This window comes from Thamnophis elegans, chromosome 2 (assembly GCF_009769535.1).
Source record: "Thamnophis elegans isolate rThaEle1 chromosome 2, rThaEle1.pri, whole genome shotgun sequence".
In the NCBI taxonomy this organism is placed as follows: domain Eukaryota; kingdom Metazoa; phylum Chordata; class Lepidosauria; order Squamata; family Colubridae; genus Thamnophis; species Thamnophis elegans.
In genome coordinates, this window is record NC_045542.1 from 91,326,116 (window position 1) to 91,350,777 (window position 24,662).

Sequence of the window (24,662 nt, forward strand, 5' to 3'; positions counted from 1 at the left end):
AAAGAAAACACATATTACAAAAATTAAAAGAGACATTAAATAAAGTATCCAAAAAAAACCAATTGATATTTACAATAAAATTTTAAAAATTAATTAAAATTAACAACCAAATTAATCCTGTATTTTATTCCATTCAGGCCAGGCTGGCTTGCTGGAAAAGCCAATTTTTTAGGGTGTGTCGGAAGGACCAGAGGTCGGGGATTATGCGAAGCTCCAGGGGCAGCTCATTCCAGAGGGAAGGTGCTCCCACAGAGAAGGGTCTCCCCCTGGGGGTCGCTAGCCGACACTGTCTGGCTAGCGACTCCCTATAGATTATCTTAATCTATAGTCAGTACTATATAAATACCAAAATAATGTATTATTTGTGTTTTATAGCCATAAAATAAAATGTATTACTAAATAATAAAAAGAATAACCCAAACCATATCAAATAATAAATCTGCTTAAATTTGAATTTCAGTATTATGTATTTCTAATTTCATTAAAAAAGTTGTCTGAGGATTACAGTTAAACTTCACTATCATTAGCAATTTTTAACTTTATAAATTAAATGTATATATTCATCAACCTACACAGATACTATTTCTGAATACAGTTTAAACTAGTTTACATGATTTTATTTTAACCCAGCTGTCAGTCCATGACCAAATTAAAAAATAACAGATTTGATCATTCTTTAATGAATTCTTGGACAGAATTTTTCAACAGGTTTGTGTTGTGAGATTCTATGCAAGGATGCAACAGTGGACTCCTGAAGGAAAGTCAGTTCTCAAAACATTAGTGTCCCAGGTCATGCAGGACTTTTAACGAATAAAAATATTATCTGGAATTATGCCTAAAAGCAAATTGGCAGCCACATGTAATTGGCACAAAATTAGCTGAATATGCACCTGTTTCTAACCCTTGATGCAAGATGGACAGCTGTGTGCAAGATACTCTCACGTAGAGTGAATTGCAATGTGGAAATCAGTAAATGCGATGGCAGTCAGGACTGAGGTAGAACATTCTGTCCTCTACCACTGGTGTGGGCGGGGGAGCTGCAGTTGGAAAACAACATTTATATCCACAGCTTTTAACTGCTTTTCAGAAAAATAAGTACCAGTGCCAGGTTGTGCCCAAGGTTGTTATCTAATCAGAAGGATTTACAGAGGTGCTCTGGTTTAATGGAGGCATATTTCTTCTTAAAAGATGGCATTCATCACTAGAATGATTATCATATTGTCTGGATTCATTTGCAAACTTTTTTTTAACGTATCCACTTGCCTGTAGGTCTCAAACACATTAAGGCAGAGAGAGCTGCTCTTCATTTCTTACGTACATAGGTACCTATTTGCCCATTGTGCGATTCCCAAAGTATAACAGAAAGGTTTAAAAAAAGCAAGCAAAAGAAATTAAAGGCAGGAATGAGGCAAAAAGAAGAACAAATAAGTCTATTTTACAACAATACCATTCACTATACCCTTGAAAACCTTTCTATTACAGGTAGTCCTTGACTTAACAACCGTAATTGAGCCCAACATTTCTGTTGCTAAGTGAGACACTTGTTAAGTGAGTTTTGCCCTATTTTATGATCATTTTTGCCACAGTTGTTAAGTGAATCTCTGCAGTTGTTAAATGAGTAATATGGTTGTTGAGTGAATCTGGTTTCTCCTTTGACTTTGTTTGTTAGAAGGTTGCAAAAAGTGATCACATGATACCAGGACACTACAATCGTTTGTGTAATTTGAGTCCGTTGTCAAGCAACTTAAAGGTTAAGGATTTTTAAAATATATATATTGAGGCTTCATACAGGCTTAAAACACTAGTTTGTCCAGAATTACCTCTAGAAAATTGTCTTCATAATCAACCATATCATATTTATACCACAATATTGGTTGATGATTCTGTTTCAGTTACATCTGAGTTTTGAATAATGCTAATAAATACCTTATGAAAAGCCAATAAGATAATACTGCGTTAAAAGAATAGTAGGTTTTAAGAATGGGAAGTGGTAAACATTGTAAGAAGTCTGTTGATAAAGAAATGGGAAGTGGTATTCAGGATAATCCAGATTCCAAGAAGTTTGTTAATTAGAAGACAGCATAGTTAAAATGAGATGGCCAAACTTACTTTCTAAGAAGAGAAAAGGATATTTGGAGCATCTCATATTACTTATTCAAGGAAATTCTATTACAAAACTATTAGTATAATCTTGAACTCCTGAGTTTTGCATGATTTTCAGCAGTGTATAGCTGTTTTAGGAAAATTAACTAATTGCACGTGTTAGAAACGCCACATAATTTCAAGAGCATGCTTTGGATATTTTTAATATGGGTTATCTTAAAGGAAAACCTTTATTTAGTTGCATTGCCAGTTGTAATTAGAATTGTATAATTGCAACTTGAAAATATCTGAAGTTTTATGTTGAGAGAGAGAAAGAGAGAGAGACCATATTACTTTACAATAAAATTTATAACAATTTTTTTAGCTGGATAGATAATCCAAGCAGCTAAGGAATCCTTTACAATTTCCAGGTGCCTGGCCCTTTAAATAATTCCTACTAAACATATTAGACAAAAAAGGGCTTAATCATTTGGTGAACTTTCCCCAATGGCCTGCCTTGGTTGTTATGATGGACTGCATACTGTGCACGAAAGTTTCTGATGGCCATTGGTGATTGTTTCTTTTTCCTGAGATAGTCTAATCAGCTTGAAAGGAGCAGCTGCTGGGTGCTTTGCCTTTGTTCTCAAATTCGTGAAAAAGCGTAAAATGAACATAGGAAGAGATTTTTCTCCCTTGGGAAAGAAGGAACTGGAACAAAGTTTCTTCCTTCTGTTGTCCTCACACTGCATCCCAAATGCATGTACCAGATGCAGATTGTACCCTTTGTCTCAGCATGTACATTTAGTCTTTTGGCAACATTTGAAGTAAGCCAGAGCCATATATGATAGGCGGTGGCTTTGCCAAGGCCAAGCGACTGATCTCAGTTATGTCTCTTAGTTTTTCCAGCGTCCACTGCAACAGTGTCTTAATAGGAGCACATGGTAGAACTTGCTTCATAGCTTCCCACTTATCAGGATTCTGCACAGGGTATCCTAAATTAGGTTAAGGAGGCAAACTGTGCAGACCCAGCACGACAGGGCTTATATCAAGCCACAATAAAATAAAACAGTGTTTCAGCACGGTATTATTTCAGCACAGCTTACATATAGAGTGAAACTTTAAAAAATCATGCATAAACAGAGAACCTCAGCAGATGAAAGATACCTCAAGACAGACTTTTTGTTCTCAAATTAGATAATGATTTTTTTTAAAAAAAATGCATTTTTGTATTTATGATCAACCCCAGCGTCAGAGGCTTTCGGTACCCCAATGTTCCCTTTGAAGCATAATGAAGCATATTTTAGTCTGATACATTTGACATAAATCAGATACCAGGAAACTCTGATTTTTCCATTTAGCTTATCTTTCCCTGGTGTGGGGATGGGAATTGGGACATAGTTGTTTTGTGAAGCAAATTGGAAAGTATTCTTTTGTTTAAAGTTGAGAGGTACTAAAATAGGCAGTCAGTCTGCTTTGGTTTGAACTAATGGGCTTGAAGGGATGTGTGTGTGAAAGAAGGGGGAGAGGAAGGGAGGGAAGGAAGGAAGGAAGGAAGGAAGGAAGGAAGGAAGGAAGGAAGAAAGAAAGAGAGAGAGAAAGAAAGAAAGGAAGAAAGAATTATAGAGTTGGAAGGGACCTTGGAGATTTTCTAGTCCAATCCCATGCTGAGGCAGAAAACCTTATACTATTTCAGACGAATAGTTTGTCCAGTCTCTTCTTAAAAACTTGGAGTATTGGAGCATCCACAACTGCTAGAGGCAAATCGCTCCACTGATTAATTGTTCTGTCAGGAAATTTCTCTTTACTTCTAGGTTGCTTCTCTCCTTGAAAAAGAAAAGAAGGGAAAAGGAAAGGAAAGAAAGAACAGTTATGCACTTAAATGAATGAATGCATTTATGTGTGAAAATAAGAACCCCAATATCATGGTACAGGATCAATTCCACCCTTACTAAAAACTTCTCCACCTCCAAAGTCAGTAAAAAGTGAATACAAAACAGTAGGAGATTTGGTTTTAGAAGCCTTGAAAACCAGACCCCAATATTCAAATGGAAAGAATTAATGCTGACAGGATGAATTTGAGGAACATCTGTTTAGCCTAACTGTTTCCGCAGAGGGACACTTTAGACCTACATGCTCCATTATCCTGTATGTTGTGGGGAAGAGTGGTGCAGAGTAAAATTAAGCAGTACGCAATAGTCATAAGAAGATGGCAGTGCATAATAAGGTATTATTATATTGGTCAAATTATCTGCAACTCATTCTCAGCAAAGTCAGGACACCTTGAACCAACTTATATGGGATTTGTAAGAAATAGCACAGTGGATTTTAGATTCCTTTTAATTTGCTACTTGTCCGTCTTCCCTCTCCCCCCCCCCCTTTTTTTTTCCTTGCTAGGTTCTTCCACGGCAAACCTGTGGATTATTTACACACACCATATTCTATAATGAATACCCAGGTGGCTCGAGTGAATTGGATAAAATCATCAATGGAGGCGAGCTTTTTCTGACTGTTCTCCTTAATCCCGTAAGTATTACTTCAAGGACCAATGAGCTGAAATCCTTGCAGTAAAGAAAAGGTGGGATATAAATAGAATGATTAAGTTAAAAAATCCATTAGCTACTAAAAGGTTCTGGAGTTGATAAATTCTTGAGCTGAATAATTTTCAGAAAAGTATGTATATGTAGGTGAGACGGGGTGTGTGTGCGTGTTTGGGTGAATGGATAGATAAATATGATTTAGAAGTGATTAAGAAGCTGAAAGGGCTTAGGCATAAGAGTTCAGCAAGAGCCATAAATAGTAATATCATTTGGATAATTGCCTGGTCAAAGTTTATTATATGGTATGAACACTGTGAAATACATTAAGTGGGCATAATTATGAGTGCTGTCAAGTAAACATTTTTTTTTTCTGAAGTCAACAGAAATTAGAACTGGAGAGAAACTGACTGAAGTTGGGAGCAAATTTAGAATAGATGAAAGCATTTTCTGACTCAGCATTTAATCCATTTATGGAATATATTGCCACAAGGTGTGCCAATCAGCTTGGATATTTTTAAAAGGGCAGAAATGTTTCCTAGGTGCACTGTTCTTTGTAGAATATATGGTAGGTAAATAGTAAGGAGAATCTTTAAAAAAATTAAAGTGAATTAACAGAAGCTGTAACATTTATTATTGAAAGTAGTTTACTTCTTATCCTAAGTATAAAGATTTTTTCCCCTCCATCCTGGCTAGAATTTTAAACTTCTGTGGGATGTTTGGATAGAGGATAGAAACGTGGTGGTCCTTAATGCAGGAAAGCATTTTTGTGGCGTTTAGTTAGTTCATCTGCATGTTTGTTCATCTGCAAATGAATGTTTAATATTTCACTGAAAAAATTCCCTGAATACTACAGTGACCATTCTGTTCTATGGGGTTCCCCCCCCCTTTCTTTTTCCCTCTCCTGCACAGATCAGTATCTTTATGACCCACCTCTCCAATTATGGAAATGACCGCCTGGGTTTGTACACCTTTAGGCATTTGGTCCGTTTTCTGAACTCCTGGACTAACTTGAAGTTACAGACGTTGCCACCTGTGCAGCTGGCACAGAAGTATTTCCAGATATTCTCTGAAGAAAAAGACCCCCTTTGGCAGGTGTGCATTCACTGCCCCCCCCTGGGCCTGCGGCGCACAAATTTTCCACTGTGTTTTATTGTTTTGTCTCTTTCTTGGTTTGAAAATCTGGGCAAGTAGTTGCCTGTTATATAATACTCAATTTGGTTAATTGCGGTCATAGACCACTAGGATACTTAATACTCCCCAGGAAGAGTGGCAGATGTGAAATAACATTCTGTGAAATGTGTAGTGGCTGGAGACTTGCAACAGTATTCAGGGAGATTTGCTTCTCTATCCATTGAGCAACACATCCCATCTGGTCACTTTCTTTCAGTTGTACATCTGTTTACAAAAAGGGTATTCTGATAATTCTAGATTATAATACTGGCCCCCTGGAGAGGAGAGACTGGTTTTGAAAAATGTATTTCTCTTTCCTTTTAAGAGGGTGAAAGTCAAAAACAAACAAACTATAGCTTCCAAAGTGCGGAGCAGACTCAGTATAGTAGCGAAGTAAAAGATGATATCTTCCTTCTCTTACTTATGATATCTTCTATTACTTATGACTTACGACCACAATTGAGCCCAAAATTGCTAAGCAAGCCGGTTGTTAAATGAGTTTTGCCCGATTTTACGACCTTTTTTTTTTAACCAAAGTTGTTGAGTGCATCACTGCAGTTGCTAAGGGAATCATGCAGTTATTAAGCAAATCTGGCTTCTCCCATTGACTTTGAGTGGTGGAAGCCAGCTGGGAAGATTACAGTTGGGGATCACGTGAGCCCGGGACAGCACAACTCATAAATACACGCCAGTTGCCAAGCGCCCCCCCCCCCCCCCAAATTTGATCAATGACATGGGAATGCTACAGCTGTCACTAAATTAATGGTTATAGTCAAGGACTACACTTGAAATTGCTGGCTTTTGAGATACCTCTTCAGTTGGACTATAAAACAGTTGGGCTATAAAACAGTTGGGCTATAAAAAAATCCTGTTGTTATGGATGGCCTGGCTGATTCCCAACACATTGTCATGTTTTAGGATCCTTGTGAGGACAAGCGCCACAAGGATATTTGGTCCAAAGAGAAGACCTGCGACCGGTTCCCCAAGCTACTAATTATTGGTCCTCAGAAGACAGGTATAGTAGTAACTGATGTATGCGGTATTGGTGAAATATACTATCCCAATGATTAAATTACAGTACCTTTTTAAACCATAATATATGAACTAAGCCACAATTGACTGAGCATGTACAATCCACTACCCCAAAACTTAACAAGCCATCTTAAGGTGTATTAGTGTAAGCGGTTTAATACTCTTCAACTTATTGTCATAGTAAGGACAATGAATGTTGTTTCAAACAATGGTGAGTACAATTTGAAGTTATTGAACAGTTATTGTTGGTGACATTTGTCATCACTTATAAGTGTTCATGGTTCAACATAGGAAACTGGAATAAATTAAAAAAAACAATCTTATATTTCGCCCAATTTTTTTTTAGAAAGAGATTATTTTTTGTAACAGCAATGTAATTCATCCTCAGAGTTGGAGAAGCAACTGCCAAAAACATTTAATACAGTTGAAATCTGATAATATTTAGGCTAAATCTGCAAGGCCGACAGAAATAGGAAATCTAAGTTAAAGACTCAGGCTTTACCTCACAGGCTTCTCCCCCCCCCCCCCCCCCCCCCCGGTGAGATGATAGCTGTTTAAAAGGCCATGTAGTAGGATAAAATATCATATATGCCGTAATTAACAAATGCACTGGAGTAATCGTTGGTTTTTAACATTTTTATTGAGGATTGAACACATCAAATCCGCTTATCCCTGGAATAATCTAGATCAGTGTTCCGCCTCAGCAACCTTAAAGTCTGTGAACTTTAACTCCCAGAATTCTCCATCCAATATGCTGGTCAGAGAATGCCAGGAATTGAAATCCCAGATTTTAACATCATTGACGTTGAGAAATAGTGATTGTGAATTCTGTCAGAGGCTTGGTGGAAAAGCTCTTTGTCCCCTTACCCCATTTCTTCTCTTCTTCCTTGAAAAGGCACCACTGCCCTCTATCTCTTCTTGGGGATGCACCCTGACCTGAGCAGTAACTATCCCAGCTCGGAGACCTTTGAAGAGATCCAGTTCTTCAATGGACATAATTACCACAAAGGCATTGACTGGTAGGCCTCATTCTCAATTTTTGTGCTGGGGTGGGTGGATGAGGAGCTGCCCCTTCCACTTATATTTTGGTTCATAATGACACTTCAAAGGAATGAAGGAACAGCTTTGCAATGTCCTAATCTATTTTTCCAAAATGTTTTGAAAATCAAACATATCTAGTAAGGAAGGGGCAAACTTCCCTTTGGATTTAGATTTGTGGAAGAAATATACACATTTAGCTTTAGATTTAATTAATTAATTAATTTTATTTGCCATCCATCTCATTTTGAAGTGGTTCTGGGCAGCTTACAGCATGAAAATATTAAAATCAGAAGTAAATATGCCTAACACAATAAAATGAAGTACAATCAAAGTAAAATCATAGTTACAAGATGGAGATGGAGACAGTGATGGGATTCAATTTTTTTTACTACTGGTTCTGTGAGTGTGGCTTTGTGGGCATGGCAGGGGAAGGATACTGCAAAATCCCCATTCCCTCCCCATCCCACTAACCTGCTTTCCAGCTCCGTTCTCCTGTTCAGGGCCATGAAAGAAGATCAGCTGGGACGCAGCGGGGGCGGGGCCAGCCTATTTTCCGGTTTTCTGAACTACTCAAAATTTCCACTACCGGTTCTACCAGAACCTGCCAAAACTGGCAGAATGCCACTTCTGGATGGAGAGAGCCAAATGCAACCGGGGGGTTAGGGGAGGGGAAAGGAGGTAAGGTTGACTCTTAATTGATCAACCACCTCCCATTGGTACCCAAGCCATCTGGTAGAACCTACTGTAAGGCTCTTATGGAAAGTCAGAAGGGTGGTAAGATATTTCAAGGGCCGGGACCAGTTAGTTGTTCTACTTTGCCAGGAAACCATCTCTGTAAGCCTGAAACACAGAATTGTTACACACGTTTTATCTGATTCTTGTACCAGGTTTCTGCAGTGATGCCCTGTAAACCTGTGTTAATCCTACTGGACTAAAATGTGAATGAGGAAAACGGGGTTTTGTGTTTAATGTCTGTTGTAACATTTCCCCCCTCTTTTCTTAAAATGTACCATTTATTCCTATCTGTCTGCTTGGGAAGAATGGGGATCAGCAGCTGGTCTGTTTGTCTTGTGTTCAATAGTTCATGCTGCATTTGCCGTATGCTTAATCTTTTCCATAAATGTAATAAATTGCAGTCTGTTAATTCTTTGATCCAGAAGAATGCTTCATTGGTTGTTCAGGCTTAAGTTCTAAAATCAGCTACATTCTAATGAATGTCTTGACTAATACGGTTTGGGGCTGGAAAGAAACCTTTGATGTGTCTTAATCCTTGCTCTGTTTAAAGTGGCATAAACAATTGACATTGAGTAAGAAACTGAAACTATTTCTGTATTGCTTCACCCAATCTATTTTCCCCTTTCTGCTGCTGATGTTTTTTTTAAAGGTATATGGAGTTTTTCCCCATTCCTTCCAACACTACTTCTGATTTCTATTTTGAGAAGAGTGCCAATTACTTTGATTCAGAAGTCACACCAAGGCGGGCTGCTGCACTGCTTTCCAAGGCAAAAATAATCACCATCCTCATCAATCCTGCAGATCGGGCCTACTCTTGGTATCAGGTAAGCTGCTCCATGGCGGCGGTGTCTTCTTGACCTAAAGCACTATTCATTAGTGGAAAGGCAATGTAGCTCTTAAATGTAATAACATCAGCTCTTATGTCATTAGAGAAGCTCTTCCTGGCTGCCCACCAGTCTGCAGGGATTTCTGAAGCAAAAATTTCCCTTTACCGTTAGAATTCAGCTTTCTAGTTTGTTGTGCCTCAATTTGTCCTAGACCTCACATGACCCTAATGCTGCCTGTTTTTCTTTGTGCCTTCCTCTCTTTCTTCCACTTTCCTCTTTCTTGTTTCCTCTCTGCTTCTTTGAATGTCTCTTGTTCCTGTTCAGCAGAGTTCAGCTCTTAAAATTGGTTTTTTTTCTTCTTCATAGCATCAACGGGCACATGATGATCCAGTTGCTCTGAAGTACACTTTTCATGAGGTGATTACAGCTGGACCTGAGACCTCTCAGAAGCTTCGGACTTTACAGAACCGTTGCCTAGTACCAGGCTGGTATGCTACCCATATTGAACGCTGGTTGAATAATTTCCACACCAATCAGGTAAGCAAGTCACGAATCTTCAGTTTTACCTTCTCACAAAACAAAATAGAGAGAAAGTTTTATAAATCAGAATTTATATATATATAAACGGCTCTGTGTGTGCGCGCACAAACACACACACACACACACACACACACACACACACACACACACACACGTATGTATGTTCCAGCATAACTCTGGAGTGCCTTGAGCAATTTCAACCAAATTTGGTACACAGATTACTTACCCTCTGGAAACAAATACTATAAGACACCCATAACAGCCCTGGGGTGTGTTCTTCTAAGATACAGCCTGTTGTGCCTTACAGTGGCTTCTATCGTACTGCCATAAAATGGCTTCTGTGCAGCGCAGTGGAGTCTCCATGGTAACAGCTTCACAGTACTCCACAAGGGGGCTCACTCTGGAAAGGGGGGGGGAATCCAACATTAGAAATTAAGGTGGTATCACCTTTCTTGACGCTTCTGGGGGCACAAGGAAAACATTTATAACTAATTGTCGCCGAAATCAGGGCTTTTCCTGTCTAATACAGGATTAGGATAAATAAATACCCGGGAAATGCTGGGTTCAGTAGTTTTTATATATACAACCATATATTCAATGCTGTTTGTTTCTTGTGGAAAATGCATATGTTTTCTGGAATGTTGGAATTCACTTAATTCACTCTGAAAAGCCTGAAAAGAGGTTCCCTGAGAATTGGATAAAACTCGTAGTTCCTTCCAATGGTAATAATTTTATCCTGTGAGATTAGTTGAGAATAGCAACTTAATAGCAGCAAAAAATTCACCATACTTGTGTTTTATTTTGAAGTTAAGGGAATGAGAGATGCAGCTGTGTAGTTTGTCAGCTGGCCAATGTCAGGATGGATTAAAAGTCCTATTACCCCAACGTTATCTTCATGGTTTTTATAACATTAAGAAAGAAATCCATTAATGACATGGTGAACATTTCCAAAAAACCTTGCTTCTGGCCACAAAATGCAGATCTCCTTTGTGGGTGGATACAGTACTTAAAAAGCAGACTGTTATTCCATCCTGTGACAACTGCAATCAGTATTGCAATTTACAGTCAGTATATATGTAGGGACGCGGTAGCTAAGACGTTGAGCTTGTTGATAAGAAAGGTCAGCAGTTCGGTGGTTCGAATCCCTAGCACCGCGTAATAGAGGGAGCTCCCATTACTTGCCCCAGCTTCTGCCAACTTAGCAGTTCGAAAGCACACAAAAAATGCAAGTACAAAAATAGGAACCACCTTTGGTGAAGGTAACAGTGTTCCATGCATCTTTGGCATTGAGTCATGCTGGCCACCACAGAGACGTCTTCGGACAGCTTCAAAGCTCTTTGGCTTTGAAACAGAGATGACCACCGCCATCTAAAGTCAGGAGTGACTAGTACATATGTGGGAGGCATTATCTTTTATATATGTAGGCCAACTTTACAGTCATGGGGATAGTAAGCAATTTGTCAGAAATGGGTAATATTCTGGTTGGTTGTTTGCTCGTTTATTCATTTTCTATTAAATTTATATGCTGCCCATCTCACCATTGAGCAACTCTGGGTAGCTCGCAACAGATAAAAACAAGAATATAAAAATATTAAAATGAACAGAAATGGGGTCAACAGGGAACTTGAACTCTGGTGGAATGGAGGTGGAATCTTCTTAGTCCATTAGCCACTTCCAGTATGGAACACCCTCTTCAGGGCCCAAAGCCAGTCTGCAGAACCAGGTTTTGAAGGTCCTTCAGAAAGCCAAGAGGGTAGGGATGGATCTCATCTCCAGAACATCTTTCAAAGATCTTGTGTAGAATAAAGCCAAGCAAGTGAGCCCTACAAATATTCTCAGTTAAAAACGTATGCCATGATTGCATTTTGAAGGCAATCAGACATTCTATCTATCTATCTATCTGTCTATCTGTCTGTCTATCTATCTATCTATCTATCTATCTATCTATCTATCTATCTATCTATCTATCTATCTATCTATCTACCATCTATCTATCTATCTATCTATCTATCTATCAATCATCTATATCTATCTATCTATCTATCTATCTATCTATCTATCTATCTATCTATCTATCTATTCAGATGAATATAAAGATTTATTATAAGCTTAAGCTATCTACAAAAAATGGTCAAAGCAATTTGGCACTAGATAAGAAATTCATGGTGAACTCAGATCTCTTGGCATGAAGAGACTCATGATTGATGTCGCATCTGACCCCTTCCTCGGGCTCAGCCTGGTCATCTCCTGCAGCTTCTTACTAGCACTGATGTTATCTAGCTAGGGTAATGAAACATGCAAGAAAACCAGCAAGCTCAGAGAGCCCCAAAGATCCCTCGTTTCAGCCCTGAACTACAAATATTCTCCTGCATTGGTATATATCACACCTACTGATGGTTGTATGCAAAATGAAGCAATGACAGAATAAATATGTGAACAGCCAGGCTAGCAATTTATTTTGAGGATTCTTCCCTTTCATGGGAAGTGAAAAGTGAGGCTTCTGTTGTTCCACAACTGTGTGTCTGCTGCTCCCCCACAAGCAACCACCAGCGTCTTGCTCTTGCTGTATCATTTTATATATCTCTATATAAAATATAAAATATATTTTATATTTATATATTACAGAAGCTAGAGGGAAAGAGGAAAGGGAAATACGTTTTAAATGATACAGCAAGGGCAAGACGCTGGTGGTTGCTTGTGGAGGAGCAGCAGACAGACAGTTGTGGAGCAACAGAAACCTCACTTTTCACTTCCCACGAAAGGGAAGAAACCTCAAAATAAAAAACTCTGCAGGTCTCTGGATGGTGACAAAACAGAGTGCCTAATTTTAGTGATTTGAGGGTCATTGTAGATGTGATAGAAATAAATTAACTCAGATGTTGAACCCAGATTGTGACATGAGAACAGAGCTGGAGAGGTTCAAAAACCCACGTGGAATGCCTTAATAATAAACTAAATAAAGTTCAAATCGGAAAACTAATGACATAAATAATCTAGCTAGAGTTGGCTAAAATAAACCTCACTGAATTTAGGATTTTACTGAAAAATCATTTGGACAGAAACCAAGAAAGCATGTAAAGTTTCTTTGGGGTCTGAAATCTAATCAATAAGCATGGGGTGTCTTTAGTTTCAAGACCCGAGGTGGATCATTATAGCACCTGTACGATCTGTGGACTTCAACTCCCAGAACCCCTGAGCTCAGGAATTCTGGGAGTTGAAGTCCACAGGTCTCAAAAGGATCATAATTGCCCATCCTGATCTAAACACATGGCTATTTAATTGCATTTTTACAAACAGTAACTAGTTTCCAATTCATAATCATTTTGAAGATGAAGCCTAAGCCTTTAAATCAGATGAATGTAACTACCATGAATACAGTCATCTGATATATTATTTTCTGTTAGATTATTGGTATTTTGGGATTCAGTAGGTGGGATCAGGAAATATAGGATAATTATTTTTATTATTTAGAAATATTTTTCTAAATATTCTAAATTATTTTTTGCCAAGACAGGGATCCTTATCCTAGCATTGTGCATTTGGTTTCTTAAGTGATAGCTATGCTATCTGCCAAACTGAGAATCATTTCCTTTATCTTGCCCAACCCTGACATAGACACAGTGCACTGTGGTAGTGCAGTGCTTAGTTGTTGTATTGCAGGCTAACTCTGCCCACTGCCAGGAGTTCAGTCCCGACTGGCGTCAAGATTGACTCAACCTTCCATCCTTCTGAGATCGATGAAATGAGGACTCAGATTATTGGGGGCAATATACTGATGTAAACCGCTCAGAAAGTGCCATAAAGCACATGGAATAGTATATAAGTTTAAGTGCTATTGCTATTGTTTTATTTGAAGCCAGCTATTATTAATAATAATTAAAAATCAAAATAATTTTAAAGAACCCTGATAGGGGTTGAACCTTGTGATTTGCCAATCGGTATGTTACTCAATTTCGATGAGAATTTTGATGCAGTTTTAGTACAATACTAACTAGCTTTGTTTCAACTTACTTCTTTGTCCAGCCAGCATTTAACTAACTTGCTAATCATAATCTCATGGGGACTTTGTCTTAATATTGTAGACATGGTGTATTTGATTTAAGCAAAGCATTTAGCAGTCTGCTAAGAAAATTAACATTAAGTCTGTCTTAGTACACAAATATTACATATGTTGATTGGAGGCTGTAACTAATAATTGGGTCTGGTGCAAAGCCTTTTATTTTAACACTGAAAAGGATGTGCTTGTCATCAACAATAACAAATAGTTTTAATTTAAGTAGCTTGCTAGCACCATCAATTGTGAACTGTAATGATGGAAATGCTCCATCTTATCACTTGAGATGTTCATGTTAAAATATTTATATTGAGGGAAATAATCTAGTATGATCTATATTAATTTTTTTTAAAGAAGCTTCCTGGTTTGTTTCCATCAGGAGGATTTGAATAAATCTGGAAGGTTCTTGAAGGTCCCTTCTCAATAACTCCTGTTCATCCTCTTTATTTTTTCCCCTTCATCTCTTTTTGGCTGTTACCTTTGGAAGGATGGAGTGTGTGTACAATACAATAGCAGAGTTGAAAGGGAACTTGGAGGTCTTCTAGTCCAACCCCCTGCCTAGGTGGAAACCCTATACCGTTTCAGACAAATGGCTATCCAACATCTTCTTAAAGACTTCTAGTGTTGGGGCATATACAACATTATTTCATGTATACCTACTTCTTTTATTTCTAAATTAATAGTTTGCATATGTTGGTGGGCATTACTTATTTTTTTTCAAATGCAGTACCATTAATTAATTAACCTTAATGAATTATTGATTATTTTTTTATCTCAGTGTACACTTTTTTTTGAGTGTGGCTTCTGACAGGTGTGTGCGTTAGATAAATATGAGAAAACTGCTATGTAGAGATTAAGAAATTGGATTGGCACTTAGGAAATCAAGCTCAAATCCACTCTCAGCCAAGGAAGTTCACTGGGTGATTTTGGATTAGTCACTTTCTGTCAGCCCAATCTATTTCACATGATTGCTGTATGTTAAATTGGGATGAGAGATAACCAACTTGAACTCCAGGATGGAAGGCAGAAGATAAATCGAACAAATAAATGAACCCTTTTATTTGAGAGAGGGAAGTGTCTAGGATTGGCTTTGACCGAAACTTAAGTTTATAAGGTTGAAGAAGCTAGGAATTGTGCAATATTTTTATTTGCATTTGCAATTTTTATTCTGACTTTGGTTGGGGAAATCATCTTGTATTATTCTCCTTTTGGTAAATATAATCATTTGAATGAATTTTAAGCCACATGGAACAGTTGATATGATTCTTCATCTTAGGTTTAAGTTAGGAAATATCAATGTAAGAAAATGACTTTGATTTATTTAACAAATTTTAGTGGAGGGTAGGACATCGAGGGACCATATGTGTGCCCATTATTGTACTATAAGTTTAGAAATACTTGTTCACTAAGTTAAAGCAGTGTTTAGCTTTTTCATGCTATTCGTCTCTCCTGTGCTTTCCAGTTAGGATATAATAGAAATGAAATACAAATTCTACACAAACAGAAGTGGATTTATTTATTATTTTGATTTGCTCTATTACTACCTCTGAGGAGTGAAACTATCTCTGTTCCTGATGCTATACATTGCAGTTAGGAAGGTGTATGTTCAGTATAAGAGAGGAACCTAACATATATATGTATTTTAAAATGTTTTTCAGATTCTTGTTCTGGATGGCAAGCGACTACGCACAGAACCAGCCAAAGTAATGGAAACAGTCCAGAAATTTCTTGGCGTGACAAACACCATAGATTATCATAAAACTCTAGCGTGAGTTCATCATATCTGCTTTTGTTGAATATAATCTTTGAATATATTTTCAGCATTGGATCCTACTTGCTTGCATCCCTCACATTGCTTGCATTTTTTCCCCTGTCAATCGAAGAGCTGATTGGAGGACTATAGAATTGGCTTCCTTTCATTTTGCAGACATCAAGACTGCTCTGAAGCTTTGAAATCTTTCATTGCAAAGGATCATTGTAGTGGTTAGCAGTAAGACTGTGCTCTACTCTGGTTTTAGTAGCAATAAAATGCAGACTACTAAATACTGTTTTCTGTAACAAATGCATAAACATTACATTGAACATATCTTGTGGTGCATAGATGACTGATTGTCCATAACAGAACACTATGCATTTTCTTTCAAGTACATATTATATACATACAGAATATATGTAATAGGAAAATAATATTTTTTATCTTCATTCCAGGTAATGAAGATAGAAAAGGGATTAATTTCCCTGTTTACCTTCTTGCAAACACTTTCACAAGGAGTTTCTTCCCTGGTAGAGTTTAAAATGTGTGAATCTGAATTCCTGTGGAGAAACAAATTATGGGGACAGGAGGAGGGAAGGGAGGGGAGGGAGAGGATAACCATGCTCTCTTCTCCATGTCTCATTACTTTTTTGTAAAGAGGATATATCCAGGGGGAGGTCTACAAGCATTTGCACAAATAAAATAAGATATCAGCCTACCATTAAGTTGCATTAGTGTGGAGTGTGTCCTTTGAAATCTGCAGAAATTATCATTCTCTTGTTCAGAGGTGTGGAACATTTTATAATCAATAGGTATTCATTCTTTTCCTTCAGAGCATTTGCATTTGTAAACAATTCTGGCTAGTGCAATTCCTAGTGCATGACTTAAGAACCATTTTTAATAGGTGTGTGTGTGTGTGTGATCTAAATTTAGGTCAAAAACGGGTGGGTTCCAGCAGGCACTACTGCCAGTTTGCTCATGTGCGTACGCTTGGTGTGTGCTGCACACGCAGGCGCAGTGCAATTAAAATTGTTCTTGAAAAACAAATGCCGTCTTGAAAAACAAGATGGCAGTGCCAACAGGGCCACCCAGGGAACTGGTTCGGGGGCATGGCAGGCCTGGGTCACTGCCGGTTCCATCGAACCAGGTCGCCAAACCACTACCGGTTCAGCTGAACTGGTCCGAACCAGTAGGAACCCACCACTGGACAAGAAGCAATTTATATCTAGCTACAGGACCACCACACAATGCAGTTTAAAACATTGGAATTAATAGATTAGCAAACAAACATGAAAGGATTCCAATTTATTCTTTCTCTTCCACTGCTATTGAGTTCTGTAGCAGAGTAATAGTGCGACATGGTCATTCCATATGTTTGATAAAACGGATCTCCTTTTGATCAGGAAAGTTGGTTTCCATATCTAATTATATGTAATTACTGCATGTATAAAATAAGTAGTTCTAGTTACAAAATGGAGATCATTTGTATATCATCTTCTTTGTAATTTGTGATAGGTTTGATCTCAAAAAAGGATTCTGGTGCCAACTATTAGAGGGAGGGAAGACCAAGTGCTTGGGTAAAAGCAAAGGAAGAAAATACCCAGAGATGGATTTAGATGTAAGTATGTAAAATGTGGGCATTTTTCACCTGCTGTTCTTAGAAGATAATGGCACAGTTGTGTGCTGGGTAGCCAGCCGATCTGATTTTGTAAGGACAGAACTAACCCACTAATCTTTGCTCTGTATTCAGTGAAAGCTGCTTCCTCTCCATGATGAGATTCCCTGCCACTGCAGGAAGGCTATGAATTTATGAAACACATGCGCCCCAGTCAGTTAGATTTGTCCCCACAATCATAGTTCACAAAGTGTTGCAAGATAAGATGTGAGCCTACTTGGGCATTTTTCATGAATCTTTCCCAGTTGGGCAGTTAGACTGTACATATTACCATATTTTTTGGAATATAAGAGGCACTGGAGTATAAGACGCACCAAGGTTTTGAAGAGGCAAATTAAAAAAAAAAGTTTACACTCTGCAAATCTCCCCAAAACGGTCCGTTTTTTGTGAAAACTGGCCCATTTTTTTTAAAAAAAAGGGTATGAATAGCCCTTAGGAGGCTTGTAGAATGCTCCTGGGGGGGGGGGCAAAAATGAGCAAAAAGGCCCATTTTTCATGAAAACGGGCCCATTTGTTTTAAAAAAAAGGGCATGGATAGCCTTGTGGAGGCTTATACAGTGCTCCTGGGGGCTGGGGGGCGCAAAACTGAGGAAAAAGCAGCCCCAGGATCTCTCTGAAAGCCTCCAAAAGGCTATGCACGGCCATTCTGCGAAGGGGACGGGGTTTTGGGAGGCAAAGAATGCTGTATTCAGTAAATAAGACGCACCCAGATTTTCAGCCTCTTTTTTGAGGGAAACAGGTACCCTTATACTTCGAAAAATATGGTAGTTTTGCTAGGATGGTTCTTGTATCCTTACCTTGCCGAAGGGTAAGATCTCCTCACAGCTGATGCTGTTTCTATGATGCTTATAGTAAATAGACCCTAAATTTGAAGGCTTGTAGGTATATTGGGAGGTTAAATCAACATAACATGTTGCCTTTGATTTTTTCTTATATTACCTACCGAAACCTGACCCCCCCCTATAGAATAATGCTTTAGAATCATCTTACATTTTGCAATTTTAGGATTATAGCTATTTTCTGTTGAAAGACAAAGAATCCTTCATAATTTATGAGTTAAATCCAAGTTGAAAACAATCTGTTTTGATTGGGAGCCTGCCCTGATTCTGCTTGGATTTACTTACTTATTTAAATGGCTGCTTATTTCATGTGACTTTAGACAGTTTACAACCACCAATGGAAACATGGTTAAAAACAAACTATTCTTCTCCCAGCCACCAGTCCAATTTTTCTTGCACCTCAACCCCCATCCTATACTTGTGGGAAGAGCCAGGTTTTCATATCCTGTTGTAAGTCTAATAGGATAGGGATCTATGAGATCCCAGGTGGGAGCCTGTTCCAAAGGGTTGGGGCGGCCAGCAAGAGGTCCCATCAGATGGCAACATTTAAGGTAGGGGGCCTGGACATCAGCCACCACTAGTAGGATGTGTAGACACCCTCAGGTATATACTCACTTGCCATATAGCATTTCCTCAGTCTTCAGATTGGAGAGTAACTTTCATTTCAGAGCCACCAACATTTTTGTGAATTATAGTACAACCACTGATTTTAGAGAAAAAGATATGATAGCATTAATATATTGTGTTCTGCAGCTTCCAGAGCAGTGACGTTCCCATTGCTGCACTCTGTCGTGGCTCCTGTAAGGATAGCCCTGGTTGGCAGCTAGTGGAGGAGATGTCTCCTGTGGCTTGATAATTCATGCATTCCAGGGTTCTCCGTCCCTCTAACACCATCTTATATTTAATCATAGCATTTAATTATGTTTCTTTGTTCTTTTCTTTCTTCCTCATGCAGTCCAGAGCATTCTTGAGAGATTATTATAGGGACCACAACATAGAGTTATCCAAGCTACTGTATAAAATTGGCCAGACACTGCCAACTTGGCTGCGGGAAGAACTCCAGAACACTAGATAGCCACTTCAAATCTCTTGTATTAAGCAATAGTAGAATGGATCCTTGGGGAGGATCTCAAACCTCTACTCCAGGCCAACAGGATGTGATAAGATGTGAGATATTCAACAGAGAAGAAGCATTTTGACCAATATCCATTCAAGATATTTGAGGAAAAATGGGAAACTGCCAACATGGTTAAACCTGGAAGCTTGGAAGAAAGCAGCCATCTGAAGAACTACTGGAATTGATGTACAAGCTGTGCCTCAGGGCCAAGCCAGGACTATTACATCTATTTCTGCCAGATTGCTGAAGACCCCAGCTTTACTGAAAGTATTGAGGTGTGCCTCCTTGGCTATAATGCCAGGTTTTGGTGAAGAAGATTTGTAACGATCTGAGTTTTCCTCACATGTTATTTCCAATATCTGGAATAATATTACAACAAAATGACTCTTCCTCTTTGGATAGATGGCACGAGAGAACCAAGAATTCGCCAGGGATCAAGAATAATAGTCCTGCACATGTATGGGTTTGCAGCAGAACATCATTGGTAATATGAACATGGAGCCAGAGGGAGGTCATGCTTCAAGCATGGACCTAATTATGCAATTTGGGCTCAGACTGAGATAGGACTGACATAGTGTTCTGGAGCAGAGTTCTTAGTTAAAGCAGATGCTCTGTTTTTATACGAAAGACTTTGGAGGACTTTGGTATTGGCAATATTTAGATTATCCCAGATGGATTTTTTCTGTCTTCTTATTTAGAAATATATTGGGAAAGGGATGGAATGACCAAGCGTGAGCAACATAGTCATCTGACAATGTTGGCAAGAGAATTTGCTCCAAAGAGATCTTTTAATTTGTGCCCTTCTTACAGCCCTGTCTCTGGTTTCAACATACAATTATGTGAGATGTGGTTTGAGATTCAATAATTGAATCCAATATTTTTTTTTTTATTTCTGGTGCACATATCCTGCCTGTTTGAAAGAGGATGACATTCTAGCATCATGTGTAAACTTTGCTCTAATGGTCATCCTAAATACAACTTACGAGAATTGATCTTCATGAGTACTGAACAAACAGTATTTTAGTAGTTTTCTTTTTGAACATTTTGGAGTGGGATAGGGGATACATATTAGAGTGGGTATTCCCAAGTATTAGGGTCTTATTTTCCCACCTTTTTGCTATTATAGAGGATAGAAAAAAATGGCCCATGGGTTTGGTTGATTTGTCATCATAATGTCTGTTTCTGTTAGAATCATTTTAGGATAAGCCTGTGGCTGTCTATTTTTCAATTACTTCCTCCTGTCCAATGTGTCTTATTGAGCTGTGACTGAGACTTTCCGATAACCCACTTATTCTAGTTTACTAAGTTCCTTTGTGTGTATATGTGTATGTATGGAATTTATAAATATGCTGCTAATAGTATTGTGTATTCATGCATGCACACACACATATACACACTTGCCCATCTTTGCTGTCTGTGTTTGGAGCTACATTAACAAGGTAAATAGAACCCATTTCCCCCCATTTGGCTTATTCTGTTCTGTCCTGCTACATATTGGATGTGTCATAGGAAAGGCATGTTAAACTTGCAGTCCAGAGGGGACAGGAAAAACAGAGGTCATGACAAGAGTCAAAGCCTTTTGAAAAGCCTTTTTAATTCCTCAGTGGAGGAATTAATGGCACTGGAATTTAGACTGGTCTGACTACTGTTTGATCCAAAGTTGGAGAGTTGCTATAATATTTTTTTTTTTAAAAAAACTTGTTAGTATTGCTAATGAAGAAACATTTACTATAAATGCAACAGTGGGGTATCAAAAAGATTTCCAAGCTTTTTCAATTTGGAGGTAGATGTCTCTTCCTCCTCCCTCCCAGAATATCTTCCTGTTTTGCCTAAAGGTTTCTAATACTGGAAGCGATTTGCTAGACCAGCCATATTGTCCTGGTTTTCATTGAAGCTGTAATCATACTAGCACTAGTTCCATAAATGAACATTTGGACAAAAGGCAGAAGCAAGAAAAGGTTTCTTCTTAACTTAGACCTTGACTGCCCATAATTGCTGCCAAAAGCTTATAGGCCTCTTTTGGGTCAGAGTAACTCCGTAGAGGTCAAAAGTTATTCTCACACCAGTGTCGGCAATTCTTCTAATACTGTCTGTGGCTTCAATTCCAGTTCTTCTAAAGTCCATCACAATCTAGCTATAGCTTCAACACATTTGTTCCCATTGATCCTGTGTGTTAGCACCATCTAGTGGATCATGAAATTCCATAGACTCGTAAACATTTGAGTAAAATAAGAGTAAAAGCTGCAAAGAGCTGTATAACCCTTTAGTGCAGTAATCTAAACTGAAACATGCCCAGTAGCTGACTGCCTTGCCTCACCTCTACTTGAAATTAACCAGTAAAATAATTTATTTCACTGAAATTCAAATTTCCCTGAATATTAGGAGGAGCTCCCCACCCTCTAATAATCACAATCTGTCTTTCTGTGTCTTAATCTATTTTTTTGCATCCTGCAGTCTTGCATTGTAGATAACACATCTCTGCGTGATGTGCTTTCAGATATAGGAAGACTGAGATCGAATCCCTCTAAATCTTAATATTATGATTTTTCAATCCCTCTTTATAGTTCTTACCATTGTTCTTCTCTGAGTTAATTACTCCTCTTCACCTTCATTATGTTTGTTTAGGCAGCTATGCCAGTAATTAATGTACATTTGAGACAAGCCCGAGTAAGATCAAACACGGGAAGATGACATTTTGTTGCCAACTCTTTTAATACAGTATTTTACGTGCAGCCTTCTGTATGAACAGATTTGCTCTATTTGAAAGCAAAGTATGCTGAAGAGTTCCAAGCTTCCCAGTACCCCTAATTAGTTGGACATTTAAGGTAGAATGAATATGACTGGGGGTGGGCAGGAGGCAGAATTGCATCTATTGGCAAATTTAGCTTGCCCTTCTGTTGCAAATCATCCAGAGGTCTTGGCTGGCTGGGGGAATTCTGGGAGTTGAAGTCCACGCATCTTAAACACCTGCCACGTTTGAAAAACATGGATGTCGAAGGAGGCTATTGGCAGAAAAGATGCAGTGACAGACTTGAAATGACAAGACCTTAACATTTGACATTTTCAGCCTTATGAAATAAGACACAAAGTCAGCAGGCTGTCCCTTCCAAGCCATTGTAAAAATAGGGAGGGGGGAGTCAAGAAAAAAGTGACTGCTGAAGTATGGTAACGGAAAGACTGTATTGGTCCATTTGGGATATGGGTGATTAATCAGAAATGGTAAGCTTCCTTTGAGAAATTTTGGCTTGGAGCACACAAAAGGCTGTCCAGTACTGGGTTGATTTTGCTACGACTTCAGATTTCTGAGTAGACTTCAATGCAGAAACCAAAAACAAAACTCTGAAATTATAATCTGCAAAACAATATATTTTCCTTTGCCCTTTGTGGATAGAATAAAACTTTACAACTTAAGAACAAGGGATTTACACCCCTCCCCTTTTTACTCCTGTTGTTGAGTGCAGTTTCTCTGTGCATCTTTTGTGCATCAGGATACCTGAATCAAACTACCAAGTTAAGCAATTGATAAGGTGAAAATACAGTCTTACTTATCTGTATGATGGCCTTCGGGAAGCTGTTTTAAGGCAGTCCACAGAAGCAATGGTAACTGCTACCTAAAAAGTCATTCTCATTTGAATATTATTATTATCCCTGTCTTACAGTAATAAAATGATGTACAACATTTAAAGTTTAGCTTCTCAAGATAACAGTCTACATGGTGTAGAATGTTGCCAAAAGCGAGACATGCAAAAAAGAATTAAAATTTAGAATGTGCGTAAGGAAAGTATTAATTTGTACTGCTCCCAAATGCTGGTGTGATTTAATGTACACTAGAGAGAGGAGGAAACATTTGCCTTTTCACATAGTAAGTTGGTCAGCAATAGTTGGAAAACACCACTCTCTCTGGGTAACAGAGGACTTAACTAAAATCTGAATTTGAAGAAGGACACTTTTGTTTTTTGTTTGAGGTTTTTGTTTTTTGTTAAAAGGAAGAACTCTGGGAATTCCTTTTGTCATGTTTGCATGAGATTCTGTATGTTTTCCCATTGGGAAGGGTAGGGGTTATTTTGTCATGGTGGGAGGGAGGAAAGGGGAGGGAATATTTTTAAAAGTCTTTCTCCCGTATTTTTAATCTGTACTTGAACTCATTTTGGGTTCAGAAAACTGTGTCACTAATGTAATGTCCTGGTGAACTAACTGCTAATAAAATGGGGTTGTCTGTTTTTAGTTAATTTTGTGGCCCGTTTTTGTATATCTGTAAATTTTCTCTGACTCTTTGATATTGATGTTGAAATTGAACTTTATTATTTTTTTTAAGTCCATGAGGGTTGAAATAGAACTAACAAGCTGAAGCTCCCAAACTTGATGTAGTCCCTTGCCAGAATCTTGGGACAATTCCAAAGCTGTTCCAGAAGTTGTTACTCGGTTATAGTTTTACAATTTAGATTTTTGTACCAATTTAATTTTCCTTCCAGCACCTGCCTCAAGGTCAGCCAGTGTGACTCTGGGCAACCTCCCTCCCCAAACAATGGCTTTCTTATACAATGAAAGAGTTCTATCATCTGTTGCAGAGGTGGGTTCCTACCAGTTCGCACCTATTCGGTAGAACCAGTTTGTCAAATCTACCGAACCGGTTAGAAAAGGTTCCACCAGTGGACCCGGAAAGCAGGCCACACCAACAGAAGAGGTTCCAAAAATTTTTGAAACCCACCACTGATCTGTTGCCTAAAAACCTTCTCTGACCACAAACAACAGTTCGATGGTTTATATGCTCATGTTTGGGACTGGACAGACAACACCCCCCCACATACACACATATTAAATTCATCTGTACTCTATTTAAGGCCCAAAAGATGGTATCCTAACATTTTACCATGGTCATAGTTAATCTTTTAAATATGTACGAGTTGCATAACAATGCAAACGAAATAAATAATGGAATAATCCTGTTCATTGAACTGGGTTTGGCTGCCATTTACTTGATGCCAAATATGTAAGAACACTGAGTTTTTTTTAGATCAGATTTGCTTGTATGTTGATTTTATTTATATGCCGCCCTTTTCCCCTGAAGGGGACTCAGGGCGGCTCACAATTCAACCAGGGAAGGGGGGGATACAGACAAAATTAAAAACGACACAAAACAATACATAGCTTAAAACACACAACAGTCATACCATTCGAGACGGGGGCCACGGTTCTTTAGCCCCAGGCCTTTCGGAACAGCCAGGTTTTAAGGGCTTTGCGGAAGGCCTGGAGGGTGGTG

At 38.5% G+C, this 24,662-nt stretch overlaps 1 protein-coding gene across 4 annotated transcripts in view; it reads left to right on the forward strand.

Annotated features, from left to right (window-relative positions):
* Nucleotides 1–23,631, forward strand: part of NDST1 (N-deacetylase and N-sulfotransferase 1) — a 99,044-nt gene extending 75,413 nt beyond the window's left edge. For all 4 annotated transcript variants that reach the window (XM_032209290.1, XM_032209289.1, XM_032209288.1 and 1 more), the window contains 9 exons: nucleotides 4,477–4,605; nucleotides 5,529–5,711; nucleotides 6,708–6,804; nucleotides 7,717–7,840; nucleotides 9,247–9,421; nucleotides 9,791–9,961; nucleotides 15,677–15,786; nucleotides 17,287–17,389; nucleotides 19,241–23,631. In XM_032209290.1, the coding sequence (XP_032065181.1) occupies nucleotides 4,477–4,605; nucleotides 5,529–5,711; nucleotides 6,708–6,804; nucleotides 7,717–7,840; nucleotides 9,247–9,421; nucleotides 9,791–9,961; nucleotides 15,677–15,786; nucleotides 17,287–17,389; nucleotides 19,241–19,360 (1,212 nt within the window). In that variant the 3' untranslated portion in view covers nucleotides 19,361–23,631. The remainder of the gene's footprint in view (nucleotides 1–4,476; nucleotides 4,606–5,528; nucleotides 5,712–6,707; nucleotides 6,805–7,716; nucleotides 7,841–9,246; nucleotides 9,422–9,790; nucleotides 9,962–15,676; nucleotides 15,787–17,286; nucleotides 17,390–19,240) is intronic.
* The last annotated feature ends 1,031 nt before the right edge of the window (nucleotides 23,632–24,662 follow it).